At 38.0% G+C, this 22748-nt stretch overlaps 1 protein-coding gene, 1 long non-coding RNA gene and 1 pseudogene across 2 annotated transcripts; all 3 read right to left on the bottom strand.

Moving 5' to 3' along the window:
* Positions 1-6029: 6029 nt before the first annotated feature.
* Positions 6030-7360, bottom strand: LOC147498295 (uncharacterized). Its single transcript, XR_015194268.1, has 3 exons — positions 6539-7360; positions 6335-6454; positions 6030-6168 (listed from the first exon to the last, which is right to left on the bottom strand). It is a non-coding gene; the product is annotated as an uncharacterized LOC147498295 (long non-coding RNA).
* A 1964-nt stretch (positions 7361-9324) lies between these two features.
* On the bottom strand, positions 9325-21678 carry LOC147498294 (protein FAR1-RELATED SEQUENCE 5-like; annotated as a pseudogene).
* On the bottom strand, positions 21571-22338 carry LOC147498293 (protein FAR1-RELATED SEQUENCE 6-like). Its single transcript, XM_086563199.1, has one exon. The coding sequence runs from the start codon at positions 22336-22338 to the stop codon at positions 21571-21573; it is 768 nt and encodes a 255-aa protein (XP_086419325.1).
* Between the last annotated feature and the right edge of the window lie 410 nt (positions 22339-22748).

Here is a 22748-nt window from a genome sequence, read left to right as displayed (position 1 = left end):
ATTATAGTAGATCGAACCTTTAAAGTTGGTATTTGTTACTCACGGACCCATATTGTGTTGGGCAGACCCAAAAAAAAAACAACTAAAAAGTTGAATTGGAAAACCCAAGCTTTTGTGCAAACCAAACGGTCTGGTCACACTGTCTGGACTAAGTCCAAAACAATGTGGTCATGTCGTCGTTTGGGACTTATTTCAAACGATGTGCTCACACCGGTCAAGAGGCCAAAAAACAGAACTTTATATTTTTTCAAAGTTCAAATCCCAAATGGTGTAGCCGTTGAGGATTTTTCTAAGTCCAAATCCCAAACGAGATGACCACATCGTTTTGGACTTAGTCCAGACGGTGTGACCAGATCGTTTGGTGTGCACAACGAACGACCTAGCCGGGTCGAATTTTCTCATTCAGCCACTGTACACATGCATATTCAGCCTTAGTCACGTGCATATTCAGCCCTAGTGTTTAATGTTAGTGTTAGGATATAGTTTACATAGTTTAAGATTTAGGATGGTGGAAGAGAAGAGAAGAGAATAGAAAAGAAGGGCAAAAAAGGAGAAATTCACGTTTGTTTGGGAGGTGCCCAACACAAAACAACTTTTTGGGACCAATGACACACTTGTAATAATTGTTTTTTTTTGGACTTTTTGGGACCAATGACACACTTGTAACAATGTTTTTTTTTAGGGTCTGCCCAACACAATATGGGGTCCGTCAGTAACAGGACCCTTAAAGTTTCAAAAAAGTTTGGTAACTTCACGCCGAGAAGTAGTGTTGTCCGCCCACCAAAAATTATAGTAGAACCTTCAAAGCTTCGAGTAAGTCTGGTAGCTATTGGGTTTGTGGAACCGTCGAGCTTTGCTCCAGTGTCCGACCTTGTTACCTTCAGTTTTCAATTTGGAGAAGGGGGCGCGACCCGTGCTCAACCATGCTTTGGACAAGGCGCGACATGCGCTAAAAACACTAGAAGTCGGGCGCGACCAGCGCTCGATCATGCCTTGGTCAGGGCACACCCTTGCTCATGCCTTCCGGAATTTTGACAGATTTTCAAAATTTCGGCCCAAAGCCTATTTCCTCACCTTTTTCTATGTGTACCTATATAAAGGAAATAGAATAGGGTTTTGAGACAATTTTGAGAGATTCATTTCTTGGTTATTGTGGGAGCTCTATTGAGTTAGTATTTGAGTAGGGCCTCTTGTTTTTAATTTTTGTTACCTCTTGTAAACTCTCCAATCTTTACTATAAAGGAAACTCGGCTCTTGTGTGGATGTAGGTAATATTTACCGAACCACCTTAAATCTTTGTGTCTCTTCGTATTATTTACTTCTATATTTATTGTTGCTTGAATTGTGATGATAAACTAGTGGTTTTGCTTTGTTGAGTTTGTTGTGATAACTACCAAAGTCTTGGGTGGGTGATTTCCTTAGTGTGGTCTCCAAGTTGAAATCATTTGGGATAAAAAGTAGCTAGATTGATGTGTGACTTTCTAGTGAAATCTTCCAACAAGTGGTATCGGAGCATGGTTTGAATCATTGGAACAAGGTGAGTGACGGAAGACTCCACCTTTAGTAGAGAGGCTAGGTGTTTGTAGAAATTCCTCTGAGAGAGTCTCCACCATTGTTTTGGTTCAGTGGAAGTCTTGACGACTGATAAAGGAAGCTACAAAATAGAGAAGTTTGATGGTACAAACTTCGGCTATTAGAGGATGCAAATTGATGACATACTCTATCAAAAGGATTTGTATGAACCTTTGATGGGAGAGAAGTCAGTGAGTTGCGAGCAAAGTGAATGGGATTTGCTAGATAGAAAAGCATTGGTGACAATCCGATTGAGTCTCTCGAAGTTTGTGGCCTTCAATATTAAAAATGAGAAGACAGTGGCGTCTTTCATGAAGGCACTAACGTGCATGTATGAGCAACCTTCGGCCGCGAACAAGGTCTATTTGATTACCAAGCTCTTCTCCATGAGAATGTCGGAGAATGATTCCTTCTAGGACCACTTAAATGAATTCAACCAAACGAAAGATCAATTGGAGTCGGTTGAGATTACATTTAGTGATGAAGTGAGAGCGTTGGCTTTAATAGGACAAATGCCTCCAAGTTGGAAGGCTACGGTTGCGGCTATTAGTGGCTCGAAAGGAATGAATAAGTTGAAATTCGACGATGTTGTTAGTATGATACTAGTGGAGGAAATTTGAAGGAGTTCGGATGGGGCCTCGACATCGGATTCGGCTTTGAGTACCGAGAGCGAAGGGATGCATGTGCACAAGGGTCGTGGTAGACCGAGAAATATAAGGGGGAGAATGAACTCTCATGCCCCTAGTGATGAGCCTAGAGATGATAGTATCATTGTATGTTATAATTGTGGTTTGCCTAGCCACTATAGTAACCGATGCCAAGCACCAAGGAATGACAACTACAAGAAGAATCAAGAAGCTAATGTAGTTGAAGTGGAAGATGATGCCTTGATATGTTCGATGGAGAACAATAAGGAGTCTTGGGTTTTAGATTCCGGCGCATCATTCCATGTGACCTCAAATTGAGAGTTCTTTGAGAACTACACCAAAGGTGACCATGGAAAGGTCTTTCTTGGTGATGACCAATCTTGTGCCATTGTTGGCAAAGGTGATGTCCGTATCCAGTTGAAAGATAGGACATGGTTATTGAGGGATGTTTGACACGTTCCGGATTTGAGGAAGAATTTGATTTCGGTGGGTCAATTGGCTAGTGAAGGATTTGTTACAATCTTCACGAGGGATACTTGGAAAGTCTTTAAGGGTTCTCTAATAATTGCTAAAGGCGACAAGGATGGTACTCTCTATATGACCGCACACGGGTATGGGTCGAATGCTGTGGCAAATGGCAAAGAGGATCCAAATGTTTGGCACTGCAGACTTGGTCACATGAGTAAGAAAGGAATGCAAGTCCTTCACTCCACTGGTAAACTCCCGTTAGAGTCGACGGACTTTGACTTCTGCAAGAATTGCATGTTTGAAAAGCAGAGAAGGGTGAGTTTTCAAGAGATGGGTCAAACTCTGAAAGCTAGAAATCTTGAGTTGATTCATACAAATGTCTGGGGGCCAGCTAATGTCTTTTCACTTGGCAGAAAGTTATATTTTGTGACTTTCATTGATGACCATACTAGGAAGGTGTGGGTCTATTTCTTGAGACACAAGTCCGAGGTATTGGAAGTGTTCAAGACGTGGAAGACCATGGTTGAGAATGAGACATGCTTCAAGGTGAAGAAGCTGAGATCCAATAATTGTGGAGAGTATGTTGATCCAGGTTTTGAGAAGTATTGTGCTAACAGTGGCATCAAGATGAAAAAGACTTTGCGAGGGACACTTCAGGAGAATGGGGTCGCAAAGCGGATGATTAGAACACTGACACATATACTAGCAAGCTTGCCTGAGCAATTCTGGGCAGAGAGTGTTAGCACAGCAGCTTACCTGATCAACCGATGACCGTCAGTACCTTTGGATTTCAGGATTCCAGAGGAAGTGTGGAGTGGGAAAGATGTGAACCTTTCCCATTTGAGAGTGTTTTGGTGTGAGTCCTATGTGCACACTAGTAACCAAGCTAGGAGTAAGCTTGATGTCAAGTATACCTTCATTGGATATGACGATGATGATCTTGGTTATCGTTTTTAGGATGACCAAAACCGGAAAATTATTCGAAGCAGAGATGCCTTGTTCAGTGAGATGGTTTTGTACAAGGACAGAAAAGAAGCACAACTCGTGGAGCCGGTTACAGACAGTGACACTAAGTATGTTGAGTTGGAAGGCTCTTATATGAGTCGTGGTGTTGTAGAAGTTCCACAGTCAAATGATGATAGTAGTGACTCGGGTGAAGAGACTACGCCACCAAGTTCATCTCCACCTCGTGCACTAAGGAGGTTATCCAGGCAAATTGTACCGAGCATGAAGTATCCTCCCTCCACCTATTTATTTGCTGATGATAGTGAACCTCATTGCTATGATGCGGCATTGGAGGTTGGTGATGCTAGCAAGTGGGAGCTTGTTATGCATGATGAGACAAAGTCCCTCATCTCTAGTGTCACTTGGGAGTTGGCTAAAGTACCCAAGGACATGACTCTACAGCAAATGGGTGTATCGAGTCAAGGAGGAACATGATGGTTTCAAGAAATATTTGGCAATGATATTCTCCCCAAATACTTTTCAGTCAGTGTTTAGTATTGTTGTAGCGGAATGTTTAAATCTTAAGCAGTTAGATGTGAAAACTGCTCACCTCCATTGTGACCATGTTGAGGAGATTTACACGCGACAACTGTTGGGTTTCCTACGGAAGGATAGAGAGAATATGGTGCGCAAGCTGAGAAAGAGCTTGCATGGTTTCCAACAAGCCCCTAGGCTTCATGGTTTGCACGCACCCGGATATATCCCATGCAGTGGGAGTTGCTTGGAGGTTTATGGCTAACCTTGGCAAACATCATTGGGAAGCGGTGAAATGGATACTGTGCTATTCATGGAGTACTATGGAGACATGTCTATGTCATGGTAGAGGTGTTGTGAAGATGAAGTTGAAGTGTTCGACTTCGTCGGGTCTTCTTGCTTGAAGACCATCTTGGATGAGCTGAGTGTTTCATTAGTAAATTGGATTTGGATTGAGTTGTTACAATTGAGATGTGATGTGCATGTAGAATCTCGAAGGTTTAAAGTGGAAGATTGTTGGGTTTGTGGAACCGTCGAGCTTTGCTTCGGTGTCCGACCTTGCTACCTTCAGTTTTTAGTTTGGAGAAGGGGGCGCGACCCGCGCTCAACCATACTTTGGACAAGGCACGACATGCGCTGAAAACACTGGAAGTCGGGCGCGACCTGCGCTCGACCATGCCTTGGTTAGGGCACACTCTGCGCTCATGCCCTCCGGAATTTTGACAGATTTTCAAAATTTCGGCCCAAAGCCCATTTCCTCACATTTTTCTATGTGTACCTATATAAAGAAAATAGAATAGAGTTTTGAGAAAACTTAGAGAGATTCATTTCTTGGGTATTGTGGGAGCTCTATTAAGCTAGGGTTTGAGTGAGGCCTCTTGTTCTTGATTCTTGTTTCCTCTTGTAAACTTTCCAATCTTTACTACAAAGAAAACTCGGCTATTGTGTGAATGTAGGTAACATTTACCGAACCACCTTAAATCTTTGTATCTCTTTGCATTATTTACTTCCATATTTATTGTTGCTATGAATTGTGATGATAAACTAGTGGTTTTGCTTTGTTGAGTTTGTTGTGATAACTACCAAAGTCTTGAGTGGGTGATTTCCTTGGTGTGATCTCCAAGTTGAAATCATTTGGGATAGAAAGTAGCTAGATTGAGGTGTGACTTTCTAGTGAAATCTCCCAACAGTAACTTCTCTTTTAAGGGTATCCTGAAGCAGTGGTGCTCGCTGTGCTGTAGGTAAAGAGAGAATTTTTCCAAGTTTTCTGAAGCAATATAATCTTTTTCCCAGCACATCGATCCAGATACTACTAGAAAATTATAGTACAATCAGAAACTAAGTTTAATTTTCAACACTTATCTATGTATCTTTGGTAGGATTGCAAACTGTGAACCTCTTTTCATCAGAATTTTTTAGCCGCAGAGTTTAACAAAAAAATTGGCCACCATCGTGGTCTGATTTTCTAGTCGGATGCTCCAGATCACAGCGTCACTGAAGATTTCTGTGCAAAATGGAAACTTTTGCACAGTAAAGAAGCATATATGGCTGGGTTACTGCTCGCTGTATGTGATCTTTCTTTATATATATGAGAATCTGGAATGAGAGATTCAATACAGGTACGACTAACGATAGATTAAATACCTAAGAAGAGTAATATATGTTATCCCGCTGAAAAGTACTAGCAATTTATTAAGATGACTACAAGAATAGCAGCAGCCGAACTTTTTCCAGTAAATAAAGTTTTAGCTAGTTTGAAAATTTCAAAATGAGAATTAATATCCAGTCTCTTTCAATTGATCAGCAATGCAATGGTTTGACATACTACGAATTTAGATTCATGGTCTCAATATACATTTTGATTCACAGAGTACGCCATCTGAAGGCTCTATCATTACAAAACAACATATAAAATCCTTAGCTTGCATTGCTCTTTAGTGCAACTCATACAGCCTCACACTTCCTTTTACCCGTTCTGGTTAGTAATTTCCAGGAGCCGTGCCTGGATATGGGGTGGTAGACGGTAGTCATAAAACCAAAAATAACTTGGTACAAGTAGAGGAAGGTAACACAAAGAATAATTTAGTACAAACAAGTAGAGGAAGGTAACACACGAAAGAAAAAAACTAAAAGCAAAAACCAGCACTGATGCAAGATCAGTGTACCACCTGCATGTATGACTTTGTAAGAGCCGATATTATTGTGCGGTAATCACGAGCAGCAAAAGAGTTGATTCTATCCCACAGTATCTTTGTCTCGTTTTGGGTGTGAATGATCCGCGTCAAAATCTGCAGTACAGGAGAAAAAGTTTGGTTAAAAAAATATTTGGTAAGAAATCTTTTATACATTTGGTAAGAAATCAATGTACCAACCTGATCTCCAATATTTTTTCTACAGAGCCTGTCGATCGCTTTTGTCACTTTAGTGTCTGCCTCACTGAAGGAATTTTGCAATGCTGGATTACCATCCTCCTTAGTTGTCAATAAACCACAATGATAAGCAATAGCGAGTTCGCTCAATGTTCGCTCGTCCTTGAAGTCAAGTGATTGTGCTTCTTTAAGAATATCTTCAAGCCTTCATTTCGCACCTCCAAAATTTATATTCCCTGTCCCTCTTACGACCAAGATCTTCTTTTCGCTTCTGAATGATTGTTTCAAAGCTGTCATGGACATGTTTATCGTGGTTGAGAGTCAACGTTGTATGAATTCTCTGCAGAGAATCCATATAGTTCAAGTGGTCGCATTTCTTTTCCAACAATTCCTGTAGCATCTGAATATTCTTCCCAGAAGTCAGGAAAAGTTCTTCTCCCATATTTTTTCTTTCTTTTTGGAGAACGGTCCATGATTGTAACTGTTCCTTGCTCGAAGGACCTGACCAGATCCATTGCAAGAGAGTATCACTATCATGTTCTCCCATCTCTTTGCCGTTAGTATCAAGGATTGAAGCATCGTCTTCTTCACCTTCTGCTGACTCATTCCCCAATAAGACACATAATGATTCACCATCCAAAACAATCTTCTCTTTAGACTCACATCCTGGGATGCTTGTTTCGAGTATTCTACGAGCTGTTTCTTCAGTGTTTTCAATTTCAGATAGGACAGCCACAGAAATTTGACGAAACTCCTGTAAGTGCTTGATGATTTCTTCAAGTGGACCAGTATCTAAGAGGCAGATGCAGAGAGGTGTTTTGTCCAAGCCAAGTTTCCTAAAATCTAATTTAGGAAAAAAACATTGATAAGTCATAAGAGCGTATTGGATCACCTTATTGACACCTTCTTCGGTGAGAATATCTTCATTCAGCATCTCATCTAACAACTTGGAAATTTCTCGTAGGAGCATTGAACGCTGCTTGAAACCATCCGTGGGGCTGTCATCAATTCCACCGTTGTTGTTACCCTTACTAGTGGAGCGAACTAGGAGAGATAGGCATTCCCTCTGCTCTTCAGTGGTTAACGTAGAAATCTTACATGTATACACCGGGTTCCATGGTCCTTCGGCAATCTTCGCACAGAAATCATCACTTGGCTTGTTAGGCAAAAACGACTTTTGTTCCGAAGTTAATTTTAATATATCCAAGTGCGTCTCCATAACATGTATGATATGCTCACCAGAATTAGAAAATTTCTTATTACAGCGACAGCACACCCAGAATTTCCATTTCTTATTAGTCCCAGCAAAAGACAAAGCTTCTGATAGCAACTCACTGGCCAAATTATTGTTTAAGGAACTGAAATAAAACTTAAGATCACTAATGCCCACCTTAAGAAAACTCTGCTTTTCATTAGTATTCAAAGAGTTCCACGCAAGGATTATCGCGATCTTCTGCTTATTCTTGCATACCTCAATAAGGTTTTCGAGATTAACTTTAACAGAACGAATTGTTGCTTCAGGTTCTTGAAACTCTAGTGAAACATAAATTCCCAAGGTATCTTTAAGAGGATCAGTGGGGTTTGGAATCTGGAGAGCGTTCTTACATGCTTCAATAGCCACATTACACCCTTCAACATTTATAGAAGCACTGTAAAGCAAATAAGCGAGATAATAGGCAAACTCGACTGAATTAGGAGCAAGTTCAACAGACGTTCTTGCTGATTGAATTGCTTCTTGGAGAAATGTCGTCTCTGTCTGATCTTCCACTTCTTTAAGAGCACAAGTAAGAGAAATCTTTGCAAGAACACGATAGAGAAAAGGGGAGTTGTTGTACTTATGACATGCTCCTTTGATGAGTTTACACGCTTCGAGATGGTTACCATTTCTTGCAAGCTTAAGACTATCTTGGGCTAGAGTCTTGATGGTCCACATATCTGATTCCACTGCAATGGCGGGGTTGTGTGAAAATGAAAAAGGAGGTGTGGTCTTCTGTTTCTTATTCACCATTTTGATGGATACTGCTTTTGTTTGGAGGGTTAAAGAAAGATTGAGGAAATGTATATTTTCTTGAAAAGAAAGAAGAAGAAGAAGAGATTAGTTGGACGGTTGGTTTGTCTATGTTTATTATGAGAACTGAAAACTAAAGTGTTGTCATGAACGGTTGTGTTATTGAAATGGAAATTTTCTTGAAAAGAATCAAGAAATATATATATATATATATATATATATATATATATAGTGAGAGAGAGAGAAAAAGAAGACGGCTATTGAGGTTATTCAATTTGTTGATCGAACCTTTAAGGTAATAGAGTATACGATGAGCAGCATCTAAATGTGGAGTCCGTGGAGACTGCATGAAACGGCTGAGATAATTAACAGAATAAGTTATATATGGACGTATAATTAACAGAAGATTAATTCTATATGAACAAACTCTCCTGAACAAACTGAGGTGGCAAGTATCACGTGCCTTACTTCGTATAACACTCCTCACGTTACAATACAACACTCCTCAAGTTGCAAAACAATTCCAAAAAAAAAAAAAGATTGGATCCATTTTTTGTGGCGCGCAACTCTCTCTTTCTCACTCCAACCTGCAGCTAGTATAACAAATACTACTCCATAAAACAAAATATTACTTGTAAGCCATTAACTAGAATTTTCATTCTAACAGAGTAACAGAGGTTGTTCAAATTTAAGCTACAAAAACACTGCTGAATTTCCAACTAAATCCAACAACTACTCTGCTAAACTATTCTACCGGCCATCGTTTCTTATCCTCACTTGCTTATTTCTTTGAATTGTTTGGTCCTCCATTCTTCCCATTGTCCATCTCATCTAAGAATGTCTTCCAAAATGTATCATCATCATAAGCCTGCAACATTGTAAAAATATATATATATTGTAAAGATAATAAGTTCATCAGTTAGTTGAAGTATACCAAAAGTAAAATTAAAGCTATACTTGCATTGGAGGATAGTTGTTTGTTCTATGAAGTTGATCAGAATGAGAGTCTTGAAAACAAGGAACATGAGATCCATTGGCTATATATCCCTATAGTCCATATAAAAAATTTCTTAATTAGTACCAAGCTAATAAATAAGTTAATTACAAATATATCAGTATATCACTAGTAAATGATACCTGAGCATATTTCTGATTAACATTTGCCATGGGAATATTATATTTTGGAATATTCAACTGGCTAGATATCGCTTGGGAAGCATCGAATTGGAAGGATAATCCATAATTAACATTTAATTGACTAGATATGTCTTGTGAACCATGCGGAATGTGAGATGCACATTGTTTCTCCTACAATTTAATAAAACATAAAGAAACTAAACAAAAAAAATCATTAGGCAAAAAAAAAAATACAGAGAACTACATTGTGTAAAATCACCGTACCTTGGAAGCATTGAAGTTGGTACATATATGATAAGAGCCCAAAACTGTAGTTTTAACCCCTTAATAATCATACTGTTAGACCAATTATGTGAATAATAAGTAAGAGTTAATACTGATTACGTGTTTTATACATTTCAGCTTCAAAGTCCATTATGTGAGAAATGTGCCACTTTAAGCGAGATAAAGGAGCAAAGTCGTGAGAACTTCCGAGTGCCATATCTTTGGACTCGAAACTTCGAATTGGGCCTACCTTACGTCAAAACGACCGGCTCGAAAGAGCTTTGCAATGGTCCAAGCCTTGACCCAATCAGAGGAGCAGAAGTGGACGAAACATCTGTCAAAGCCAACTGCAGCTGAAGAGCCCATTTTGGACTAAAGAAATTGGGTTTTGGGCCCGATTTTCCGCCCAAAAACATGGCTCCAAGCCCATGCACGATTTTTGGATCCGAAGTATAAAACAAAAGCTTGAATCTTTGTTAATGGCAGTTAGGTTAGGAAGCTAATGTTAATGGAGTTTAGGGTTAGAAAAAGATAGATCTAGATTAGTTTTTAGATCTAGATCTAGTTTTTACATTCATTCCATTAATTAGTTTCATTCTTTGTTTTAGATTAGTTATTTAAATCATTGAATATCATTCATTAGATTAATAAAATAGTGTTCTTGATAATCTAGTTTCAATTCCATTAATTGTTTAGTTTCAATTCTTAGATTCAATTGTTTGTCATTATTAGTTTAATTAAATTATTGCATGATTAGTTTCGAATTGAGTTTAAGCAAATAAAGTTCAAATCTTTATATTATGTCTTGTTTAGATTCAATTGTTGGGAATGGTAGAATAGAAACTTTCACACCAAATCATTACTCTCACCATTGTTCCTCTTGTGTTGGATCAATTGAATTCTATTTAAGTCTTGAAGGTTTAAGAGTGGAACGAAATCCTTACTCGTTGTATTGCATGATTATGTTTTGAGAGTAAGAGATTTTGATTTAAACGTAAGAACGGTAGGATTACGTATTAGTGTTCTTGTAGCATTAATATTTAGGATTCAATTATTTTTACGGTTATCAAATGGCGCCGCTGCCATCTTAATCTCGTTCAAGACAAGAATTTAATTGCTTGAATCCAAGGGGCAATCCCCCATTCTCTACCCACCCACCTTTTTAATTTTTCATTCTTATTTCTTGAATTTTCGAACCTGCTCAATGCTTCAGCTTTTAGGCTCTGGATTCACAGAGAAAACACTGCGGTGAAGGTATTTCTAAATTTTCGAAAATTCTGAAAATATTCATACATAATATTTAATGTGTTGTTGATTTACTAGAATATTTTCAGATTTTTCAAAGTTGGTTTACCTTGTGAAAAAAATACGATCTTTACAGTGCTGCATTTCAGTTTTCACACCGTATGTTCTTGAAAAACAGACGAATAAGGTTACTTAGGGAGTTCTAAAAATTCTATAATTTTTACAGGAGTATCTATCCTAATCCAGAAGTTTGTAGTAAAAATTTGATGAGTTTTTTATTTGTTTTGACCACCTAAATAGTAGAGTGTTTCCAGTGTGTTTCTGCAGTGTTGCAAACACTTAATATCTGAAACACCAGCCAATAAGGAGAGGTTGTAGAACTCCAATTGCTCTAAATTTTTTACAGGAACAACTAGGATCTGTTAGGAGTCTCCAGTAAAAATTTGGAAATTTTTGGATTTGTTTTGATGGGTTAACCATTCGGTTGTTTGTATTGTGTCCGAAAACGGTTTCGCAAACTTTGGAGGGCTGTAGAGGGACTTTCACTGCTCCGATCGATCTGAAATTTTACAGGCTACTTGATAGACGTCTTAGCAAATCACTGTAAAAATTTCAGATTTTTTGGAGTACGATAAAAGGCCTAAAACTTGAAAACCCTGGAGCGCGCCCGCGCCCATGTTGAGCGCGACCCGCCCTTAAACACTGTAATTTCAACTTACCTTGAGCGCGCCCGCGCCCAACCCGCGCCCTACCCGCGCCCAACAAGGAAAATTCATCCGAACAGCCCAATTTTCATAGGTAAATGCATATTTTTATTCCTTAAAGTTATTAAGTGTTTCTAACTTGTTAAATACACTTAAATCGCGTATACAAGACGCTATTCAAACGCGTAGCAAGGAGGCATTCAGGTACTCCTTCTTCCACTCCTCGCCTCTTCTGTCAGAGGAGTTTTAATTCTAGTATAATCAGGCTTGTTTTTCATAGAAATAAATACAACACGCCTATCTAGAATTTCACACACTACACTTGCATCAATGGCTAAAGAACAAGAGACTCCTCTCTCTGATTTTTATAAAGCCCTAAACGATGGCCCTAAGTCGCATCGTTCTTGCAAACCTAGTGGGGATTTTCAATCCCCTAATATATTTAACTTGTTACCGGTTTTTCATGGTTTAGACCACGACCACGAGCCTTACCAAAGACATCGTAGGATAGACCAAGTTCTCACTACATTCCATCATCCTAGCGTAAGTCCGGATCAAGTTAAACTTAGGGTGTTTCCTTTCACCCCAGCCGCGACAAGGCGGCGTCTTGGTTAACTCGCCCAAACGCCAAACTCTGTGGACTCATGGGCTCAACTTGTTCAATTGTTCATGGAACAATTTTACCCACCACTGAAGACAGATGAAATGCTTCACAAAATTCATTTCTTCACCCATAATCCTCATGAATCCTTTTCGAGAGGTTCGAATCGCTTCAATCGATCTTCTCATTGAATGCCCAAGATCATAATCTTGCGCGAAAAGACACGCTTTGTTCGTGCTTTTTCTTCAAGGGGCTTTCACATTATCATAAGGAGGTTCTAGATATCATGACCGGGGTAGTTTTCTTAGTAAAGGAGCCTTTGAGGCTTATAAATTCTTAGAAGATCAATCTAAGAAGAACAACAATCGGGAGGTAACGATTCCTCCCGGCCCTCTCCTTCTTCTCTTGAGGTTAAACATGATCCCGAAGCTTAAAACTCTTATCGATGCCCTCACTAAGAAGGTAGATGCTATCTCTGCTCAACAACAACCCACCCAGGTCATGAACATTAACTCTACTCGTTGTAATGTTCGTTGTAGTCTTGAGCATTCCGACTTCTATTGTCCTCTTGTCTATGCACAACCACCACCACAACCACCACACTTCAACCAGTTAACTCAACATCAAGGACAAGAGAACTTAGGTGACCAGAATAGAGGTTTAGTACCCATAACCCGTAACTATCAACATCAAGACATGAACGCCAACAAGCTTTAATTCCAATACAACCATCTACGTATTAAAGTAGTAGTGACCTTGTTGGAGAAACAAAATCAAATTATGCAACAAAACTCCAACTTGATGAAAGATCAAAGATGATCAAAACTCTAATATGATGAAACAAACGATGCAAATGATGCAATCTTTTGTGCCAAAAGGTTATTGACATGTCTTCTAACCAAAATAATAACCAAACCGGCATGTTTCCAAGTCAAGCAATGCCTAATCCTAAGTCAACAAACACCGTGATTCAAATAAAAAGTATTCAGCAGTAATGGTAATATAAACCAAGGGGACCCATGAGCAATCACTACCCTTCGCTCGTATGAAGTAGTTGATAACCAAGTGACTATGCCTAAAGATTACCCACAAACTAAAAATGATACCATACCACATACTATAATAGAAACTGAAGACCCTACAACTGTAGAAGTACCAGTTAAACCACAACCAAAAGGGAAAACATTACAAGATTCAATAATAGAAAGTGAAGACCCTACACCTGTAGAGGTTCCAATATGGATACCTAGATGGAAAACCAGATAGAGATAAAGCAAAGCCTAATAATAATTTTATCCCTTCGTTAAAAATAGCGATAAAGCACCATATCCCCAAAGACTAGTTGTGTTTAAAAAAGGACGAGAATTTTGATGAGATTAGGGAAGTGTTTAAAAATTTGACTATAAACCTACCTTTTCTAGAAGCCATAAAAAGTCTACCCTGACACGCTTAAGTTTCTAAAAGAGTTGTGCACCAAGAAGAGGAAAACCAACATACCCCACTTAAGCATTCTTAACCAACAATATCCTCTTTATCCTAACATAACGGAATTGTTAAGTACAAGGACCCCGGTCGTCCCTATCAGATTAATGCACCTTAGGTGATACCTTCATAACAACCGCTTTATTAGACCTGGGGCGAGTGTTAACTTACTCCCTTTTTATTTATATAAAACAACTAGGTCTAACAAAACTTCAACCAACCAAAATGACTTTGCAGTTAGCCGATCGTTCTATTAAGTATCCCAAGGGTGTAGTTGAAAATATTCTCGTTAAAGTTCGTGGATTTTACTATCCAAATAGACTTTGTTATTCTTGACACGTAAGTTGCTCATGATTCCATTCCCATCATCTTAGGGCGCCCTTTTCTTGGCAACCGCCAATGCCCAAATCAATTGTCGGGATGGCTCAATGACTCTTTCTTTTTTTGAAATCTTTCTAGAAGTTAACATGTTTAGACAAAAACAGGGGACAACTAGGTTTGCCTATAGAAGGAGAAGTGAAGTCCATTGAGAGTTTTGTACCTCACATTAGTGCGGCTGACACTTTAGTCCCCACACTAGTAGATACCCCTCTTATGGAAGAAGACAAGGATCACAATTTCTACTCCCTAGACGTAGATAACATCAAGGAGGATTTCCTTCGACTCTTTTGCAATCCTTCTTTGTCACCAAGGAAGTTCTCTCCTATCGACATCCATTCATCTCTTTGACGCCATGACGGAAGAAGAATTTTTTTTGCCCTTTATCCCAAAGGATTCTTCTTACCCACCTATTGAGGAATGTCTTGCATATCTCAAGGCCTCTCATGATATAGACCTAAGAACACTAGTTGAACACCATTCACCCACCTCACATCCTCATGTCACTCATTCACCTTCCATCACGAATGTTCCTCGCCTCTACCTTTTCAAAGAACCATTGAGTTTGTACTTGACCTTGGTGTTTCTCCTATGCTTCATAACTATCTAAAACCAACTAGTGAAGAAGTAACACCCAAGGACAAGCCACCGGACACTTTTTCATTTTTTCCATTTTTTCCTTCTCACAATTATCCACATCCTAATGATCTTCCACAACCATCAATTTTCTCATGTTCATTTACTTGGCATTCCCTTTAGGAGGACAAAGAAGAAAAAACCGTATGCTCGACATTAGGTTTTAGATCTATAAGGCTTTACTCTCATTCCACTAAGCTACATCATAGGAAATCTTGGTGCTTAATTCTGTTTGATGGTGCTTTCCATGTTAATTATTTGTGGAAAGACCCACAACTTTTAGATTATTGATATATGGGGAACTGCATGTAAATACATATATATCACTTTAAGTCTAGGAATCGACTTTAAAAGACCCACGTTTTAAAACAAATTTTTACAAACCTGTTTTCAAAAATTTGTTTGGGGGTGGGGTGTTTGGTTTTTCCATTCTTGATCACTCAAATTCCTATTCTTACCCCCACCTCACTCCCTTTAAGAGTAGCTAGATTTCTTCTTGTTTATTGTTTTGATGTTGTTTTTTATTATTTTTAGTATATAGGATGTTACGTTGTTAAATTCCGTAGTTAACTTTGAATTTGGTAGTTAAATGTTGTTTGAATTTCAATTTTAATATAATGTGGTTCTTTTCAAATTGTGCATGGATTTTATTGTTAATCCCACCTTCCCGAATTGTTTGGGGGTGGTATTATTTATTATATCATGATTTGTAGAAGTAGTCATTTTTAAGTACCAATACCCACCCTTGGTTGTTTCATCCCGTGGTTGCCCATTTCAGTCTCGGACAAATTCATGAAAAAATACACTGAAATTTTATGCCAGCTGCCTTTTAAAGTTTTTTTTGAGCGCCCGATTCGCTTTTAACCAAACATCAGAAATCGAAAAATATCACGATCATCCCGCACCATCCACCAAGTTTTACCCGCCAAAACATCAATCGAATTTAAAATTCTCACCGAGGCGCCCAGCTTAATCAGAGCGCCAACCGCTCCAAACTCTGTAATTCCAAAACTAAAGAGCGCGACTCGGCTTTTATACAAGCGCCTTCCAAGAAGAAGCACGAGGAAATTTTGATTTTCTGAGTTTTCTTCCGTGTTTTCGCAGTCTGCTTCTACGTGAGTAGTTTTGAGATGACATCTCCTACATTGATACCGAACAATCTTCCAAGATTTGTTTCAAAGCACTACTTATGGTGCTTGGTTTCAAGAGGTGATCACACACGGTAGCCGGGAACCGCTTTATGGTTCTTGCTAGCATTTGTTCTTGGACTTGCCATGCCCAAAAATACATTACCCATGATGCTATTGGGTAGATAATATGCATGTCTACATTTATGACTTTTGCATGAGGCTTATGGGGTCCGACAATTTCCGTGTAGAGGACCAAGGGACATATAATGTAGCCCTTGGTAACTTGTCCCTTTAATGTGATACGGTAATGTTCTTTATCATGCTAAACATATTAGGGGAGTGACATTTTTCTTCCGAATAATGCCACTTTGCGATGTTTTCCTTGCTTTAGCGAGGAACGCTTCGCTATATGACCTTCCTAAGACCTTAATGTCTAGTTTAGCACGAGCCCATAGCATGAGGCATAAGTATCTTCTTATGCCTATATTAGTTTGCCGTGATTATACTATGTTTCTTCCCCTGCTTTTTTGTGCCCCTTTCACGGACCGGGTTGGGGTCGATATTGTGAGACCCACCAATTCTATTATTCGACCTTTCCGCGGTAATGACTTGGCAAGGGTGGAGGATACAACCTCATCAAAGTTGCACCTTACACCCCATCCCACCAAGTGGCTTTTAATAGGTTAGCAATCATAGATGATAAATGGCGGAAGCATGGCAAATTATCATGGCATGGCAGATCGCCAGGAACCCTCACTTCTTTATAGAAGAGGAGGATGACGAAGTAAACCGGAGTGGAGGTAAGTTTTAGTTTCAGCTTAGTGTCCGCTTATGTCCCAAGCAATTTAATTCTCGCTAACCCCATAATGGGTGGAACTCTTATAGAGTTAAGCGCCAATTTTTTTATTTCCTATATTAGTATATTCTAACCTTGTTTTGCGATGTTCCAGAATTTCACGATTTCCATGGTATTTTTCTACCCTCTTTATTTAAATGCTTTGAGGACAAAGCATGCTTCTTGTTTTGGGGGCATAGAAACACGGTAATTAAGACATCCGTTAGGATATAGATATGTATAATGTGCACTTGTTTTCTAGTTAAAATTTCAAAAACTCAAAAATATAAATAAAAAGTATGCTATACACTTAGGAATATTGGTATTGTTTTCTTTCTCCATGCTCTTAACAATCTAGAAGTCTCAATGAGTCACAGATCGTAATAATTGTTAGAAACTTAGGTTAATATGTAGGTAATAATCTTTGCATCTATCTATAAATTTATTACATGAGTATCTATGATTGTTAGCAAGAAAAGTTTCTCAAATCTAGGCTAGAGTACTTATTCTACAAATCCTGTGGAGAATATAGCCTAAAGCCTTATATGAGCCAAAACATTTGAGAAATGACACAAGGGAGAAGTAAAATCCGGATAGAGAAATCACACGCCCACTTGCTTGATCACTAAACCATATCCTAAGCGAATTTAGGCCCTCTTTGGATCGATATAGCCGTAAATTCAAACCTATGAATTATTTTCCGCTAGTCACGCCTCCTCGAGCCTTTCTTTAGCCTTCCATAAACCACAATTCCTTTACCCTGTTACAAAAACAAAACAAAATAAAAAAAAAAATCAACCTACCCAATTTAGAATAAGTCCGAGAATAGAATGAGGAAGAAAGAAGAAGAGAAAACCTCGTGGTAAACAAAAATTAGTTAGTTGCTTCCGTAAAATAAAGAAAAGAAGTTTCCATCCAAAGAGAAAAGAAAAAAAAAAAAGAAAAAAAAAAAAAAAAGAAAATAAATAAAAAACTCCAAAAAAAAAATAGAATAAAAGGGAGTCAAAGGCCAAAGAAAAGAAAAAATATGGCTAAGGATGGAAACAAAGTGTAGAAGCAAAAAGTAAATAACAAGGTTTTCTAGTTACATAATATGAAGACTCTATTATCTCAGACTTTGTCCTTTTGAATATCCATTTCCTTCCTTCTTAAACCATCTCCTAATCCCCGCAACACCTAATAAAGACCTCTAGCTCAATTAGGAATAGGTTAGTGTGATAGTAAGTGGCGATGTGTTTGATCGACCCCGGCTTTTGTTGTCATTGAGATTGTAAGGTAAAGTGTGCCCACCGCACAATCGGAGTAGCGAACTTGAGTGGAAAAATCAGAGTGATTTTTGTCTTGACTTTTATGTGAGGACCTACTTAAGGACGCTTATTCCGAAGTTTTCGAAACGGACCGCTAAGCATTTCATAGCATTACTCATCAGATATATGTTTATTCGTAGATGATTGATTATTATGCATATATTAGCTTAGGTTTCTCGACATGATTATTCTGTATTCAATTGCTAGTGAGATGTATAGATAGTTGAGACATGAATGAGGAAACAATAGTTTTATTTCTTAGTCGTTTGTAGTATAGATGAAGTTTGTGAGTACCTTCATCGAAAACTCTCACGAGGGCTATAACTCGGCCCACTAGGGAATTCCTAGTGGTTTAAGGCCTTGTTGCATATGGTCAATGCAATCGCGACTCAAATAAACGAGTAGTTAGAACTCCATTTTGGTCACTTATTCTAATTTTCATCTTTGCTGGAGACAAGCAAAATGTCGCTTGGGGTGGTTTGATAAGAGCCCAAAACTGTAGTTTTAACCCCTTAATAATCATACTGTTAGACCAATTATGTGAATAATAAGTAAGAGTTAATACTGATTACGTGTTTTTATACATTTCAGTGCTTCAAAGTCCATTATGTGCGAAATGTGCCACTTTAGCGAGATAAAGGAGCAAAAGTCAAGAGAACTTCCGAAAGTGCCATATCTTTGGACTCAGACTCGAATTGGGCCTACCTTACGTCAAAACGACCGCTCGAAAGAGCTTTGCAATGGTCCAAGCCTTGACCCAATCAGAGGAGCAGAAGTGGACGAAACATCTGTCAAAGCCAACTGCAGCTGAAGAGCCCATTTTGGACTAAAGAAATTGGGTTTTGGGCCGATTTTCCGCCCAAAACATGGCTCCAAGCCCATGCACGATTTTGGATCTGGAAGTATAAAACAAAAGCTTGAATCTTTGTTAATGGCAGTTAGGTTAGGAAGCTAATGTTAATGGAGTTTAGGGTTAGAAAAAGATAGATCTAGATTAGTTTTAGATCTAGATCTAGTTTTTACATTCATTCCATTAATTAGTTTCATTCTTTGTTTTAGATTAGTTATTTAAATCATTGAATATCATTCATTAGATAAATAAAATAGTTGTTATTCATTCAATCATGACTTGTTCTTATTGTTTTATTAGATCAATAAAGTTAATTATCTTTATTCACAATCTTAGTTTTAAATTCAGTTTTAATTTAATTATGTCTTATTGTTATTATTGTTCTTGTGTTGAGAATGGTAGTATAGAAATTTCACACCAAACACATCACTCTCACCATTGTTCCTTGTGTTGGATCAATTGAATTCTATTTAAGTCTTGAAGGTTTAAGAGTGGAACGAATTCCTTACTCATTATATTGCATGAATATGTTTTGAGAGTAAGAAGAATTGATTTAAACGTAAGAACGGTAGGATTACGTATTAGTGTTCTTGTAGCATTAATATTTAGGATTTTATTGTTTTTTCGGGTTATCAATATACCTAGTGTCTCATATGGGATGTCAGATGCACCTTCTAATTCCTATGTGTTTAATAAAAAATAACATTATTGAAAACGAATTTGTAGTACAAAAAAATAGAAATTAAAAACTTGCCTTTTTCTTTTTCCGTTTGTTCTTTGGAACAAGTTTCTCCTTTTCTTGTGCCCTTTTTTTTCCTATATGATTAATGAAAGGAATAAAAGAACCAGCAAAGTAATAGTAATATAATTAAGAAAATAAATAATATGACAAACTCACAATTTCCTTTTTCCGTTTGTTCTTTTGAACAAGTTTCTTCGTCTTTCCTTGGGTATCATGTGGGATGTTAGATGCACCTTCTTTCTCCTATATATGTGTAATGAAATGAATGTCATTATCAGAAAATAATTAAGTAGTTCTACTAAAGAAGATAAATAGTACAAACTTACTTTTTTCTTTTTCTGTTTGGCCTTTTGAATAAATATCTCTGTCTTTCCTTGTTTCCTCTTAATAGTTGGTCGACCTTTTCGTCGAGCAACCAACGGGTCAAGAATGGTACTACTTCCACTTGGTTGATCAACAGTTGATGGAGTTCGTTGAGTAGTTTCATTGATGCGTGCACCATTCTTAAACTCATTAATGAAACGTTCAATCCAACCCATTGCCATTTTAGTCTTCTCTTCAATTTCTACGACCAATTCTACCCCCTCATAAAATGCATTACATAACTTATCACGATGCTCATTCTCAGGATTCATAGCCCAATCGGAATAAACGATTTTAATTTTCGTGTGACACCTCTTCATATCTTTTCTCCATCGCCGAAAAATATACTTTTCAGGTACATTTTCAAACTTTTTGTGAATCAAAACTGTAAGGCAATGTCTGCATAAATATCCCTCGGAACTCAAATAAGCGACAAATACACCTAACATCACAATCAACAGGGTTAAACAATACCATAAAAGTGACGTCTTGCTGTTTTAGTCCAACCAAAACATCTTGAACTTCATACTTCTCAATGTTGCTATTACCTCCGGTGCGTGATAGACCACAATAAAGCAAACCTTTCAGCTCATTTTGAACCTCCAAAAATTTGTCATTGGTGTAACATTCATGGAATTGTTGCTCAATTTTGTACTTGGTTATACAAGGAATTGAAGCTCTAAAGGTATCCAAATCTGCTTTCTTCTCCTTCTCTGCTTTCGTTCGCAAAGCATTCTCATACTGCTCAACAAACTGCTTCAAAGTGGTCTTTGAATTAACATATCCATCAAAAAAAACATTCATGCTCTCACTTCTTTGAGTAGTTGACATCCCTGCCCAAAATGTATCTTTCACAAAAGTAGGAACCCAACGATGTCGCTCCTTGTATAGGCTATTCAACCATTCATTTTCTTCAAGGTTAAACTCCTTAATTAATCCTTTCCAACTTGCTTCAAAATCAGCCATAGTTAAAGAATCATAGACGGCATATTTTATAGAACTCTTCATTGACTCATATTCGGTATACCCCTTCAACTTCTCAGGTATTTTTTTCATAATGTGCCACAAGCACCACCTATGTCTTGCATTTGGAAAGACAATTTCAATAGCATTTTTCATGGCCCCATCTTGATCAGTTATAATAGCACTAGGAGCTCGATTTTTCATGCATGTAAGCCAAGTGGAAAAAAGCCAAGCAAATGTTTGTGTATCCTCATTTGATGTCAACCCACATCCGAGCAATATTGATTGGCCATGGTGATTCACCCCAACAAAAGGAGCAAAAGGCATGGCGTACTTGTTCGTCAAGTATGTTGTGTCAAATGTGATAACATCACCAAACTCTTCATACATCTACACACCTCGATCTGCCCAAAATAAATTTCTCAACCTACCATCATCATCAAAATCCATCAAAGAGAAGAAATTAGCATTATTAGCATGCATTTTAACGAAATAATTTTGAACTGCTAAAGCATCTCCATTCCCAAGTCTCATGCGTCTTTCAGTATTCAAAAAATTATAACTATCTTTCATCAAAAATGGCACATTCTCATTCCCATCGGCTTCAATCACAAAAGTATTATAAGACTTATTTGCTTTTATACCGGATTTAGCATGTTGTAGAAGTGTTCTTTTAGCCGCTGGAGGTATTTTTCGGTTATTCTTAAAATACCGTGCTTTACTTGGACTCACGTCGTGGTTGTGGCTAAGATAAACAGAGTTAAGCTTCCACTTTCTATCCACACATAAAACACCACTAATCTTTGCATTACACTTCGTATTACAAATTGGTTGTTTTATGAACAAATTTTTACCTGTACTCCTTGATTTGCCCTCTCGACAGCACTCAAGAGTAACCCATCTCATATCACCATCATCCCCTTTTCTTGAAGTCCTAATCTTCACCGGAAAACCTTTTTCATTGCCGTATTTTCGGTAGTACCGCAACATGTCATCAAAACTATCAAACTTCATTCCCACCTTAGGTTCATTCAAGTTTTCCTTTTCCTTTACAACTTCTTCAATTTCCTCACTACCTTCTATCTCAATTCCCTCATAGTCTTCATGGTATTTATTCAGATCAATGCTTGGAGATTCAATAGAAACTTCAACGTCCATCCCTTATTTAATATTGAAATCAATATAGTAGTGTAGTTTAAGACAGAGATTGACAATCACGAAAAGAAAGTGTTATTTATCTAAGAATCAAAACCATTTTCAAGATGGAGTTTTTAGTGAATGAAGAGATTGAAGTTTTAGCGTGAGAGAGATGAAAATTGGAGTGTACGCGCCAACAAAGAAGACGAACAATTTTTTTTTTTTTTGGTTGTTTTGGAATAAGAGGAGTGTTGGTTTGAGAAGTGGCACGTGATGCTTCCCACGTCAGTTTGTTAAAGAGAGTTTCTTCAAAAGCGTTTGTTCATGTAGAAAAACTGTTAACAGAATAAGTGATATATGGACGTATAATTGTGAGATATAAGAGATGCCCAATCAAGTGACAATAGACAGTAGGATCCTGAAGTAACGTG

The sequence above is a fragment of the Coptis chinensis genome, chromosome 5 (genome assembly GCF_015680905.1).
Source record: "Coptis chinensis isolate HL-2020 chromosome 5, ASM1568090v1, whole genome shotgun sequence".
NCBI classification, from domain to species: domain Eukaryota; kingdom Viridiplantae; phylum Streptophyta; class Magnoliopsida; order Ranunculales; family Ranunculaceae; genus Coptis; species Coptis chinensis.
Note: the sequence above shows the minus strand (reverse complement) of the source record. Positions and strands in the feature narration are given on the sequence as shown.